The sequence below is a fragment of the Fulmarus glacialis genome, unplaced genomic scaffold (genome assembly GCF_000690835.1).
Source record: "Fulmarus glacialis isolate BGI_N327 unplaced genomic scaffold, ASM69083v1 scaffold17770, whole genome shotgun sequence".
Classification (NCBI taxonomy): Eukaryota; Metazoa; Chordata; class Aves; order Procellariiformes; family Procellariidae; genus Fulmarus; species Fulmarus glacialis.
This window is the reverse complement of record NW_009187306.1, coordinates 5,876-6,644: the sequence shown is the minus strand read 5'-3', so window position 1 is coordinate 6,644 and position 769 is coordinate 5,876. Positions and strand designations below refer to the sequence as shown.

The 769-nt window shown below is 61.0% G+C and overlaps 1 protein-coding gene across 1 annotated transcript in view; it reads left to right on the top strand.

Moving 5' to 3' along the window:
- The window catches only part of GLB1L (galactosidase, beta 1-like), a gene marked incomplete at its 5' end in the record, with an annotated part of 5,341 nt that extends 4,906 nt beyond the window's left edge, over positions 1-435 (top strand). Inside the window, 2 exons of the mRNA XM_009574770.1 lie at positions 14-142; positions 217-435. Of these exons, the coding sequence (XP_009573065.1) occupies positions 14-142; positions 217-435 (348 nt within the window). The remainder of the gene's footprint in view (positions 1-13; positions 143-216) is intronic.
- Between the last annotated feature and the right edge of the window lie 334 nt (positions 436-769).

Below are 769 nucleotides of genomic sequence, written 5' to 3'. Positions count from 1 at the left end.
CGCCATCCAGCAGGGCTGGCCCCACGCTGCCCTGCCAAAATCGAGCAGCCCAGGCAGAGCAGGGCCAGCCTTCTACACTGGGACCTTTGAGACCCCTGGCATCGCCTGGGACACCTTCGTGAAGTTCCCAGGTTGGAGCAAGGTAAGGTGGTGCATAGCCGGGAGAGGGGGTGAGGGTGGAGAGGGGCACAGCTCAGTCCCATCTCCATCTTCCAGGGCCAGCTGTGGATAAACGGCTTCAACCTGGGCCGGTACTGGCCCCGCCGCGGGCCCCAGCAGACCCTCTTTGTGCCCGGCTCGGTGCTGCATGTTGGCTGCCCCAACAACATCACAGTGCTGGAGCTGGAGGGGGCACCCCCCATCCCCTTCCTGCTCTTCCTCGACCGACCCCTTTTCAACGGGACCCTCAGCCGCAGCACTGCGGCCACAGAATAAACGCAGGGCTGCCGGGCATCGGCATCACTTCTTGCTGGGGCTGCAGAGATGGCAGGTGGCTGGGGTGAAGCACAGGGGAGGGACTGCAGGGCCCTAGGAAAGGGGCACACATCCTGGCATGGACATCCAGAGCTCCTGCCCTCCTCTTGGGCCAGGCAAGGTCTGTGCTAAGGAGAAAGAGGCTCAGAATTGAGCTTGTTTTGCACATTAATCCCAAATAGTTCCAGTGCTCATGCTGATGCTCCCCATGCCTAGGGGGTCAAGGCACCTCTTTATTGACAATGCAGGCAGAGGAGGTAGTTGCTAACATGATACGGCTGAGACACCGATGGCA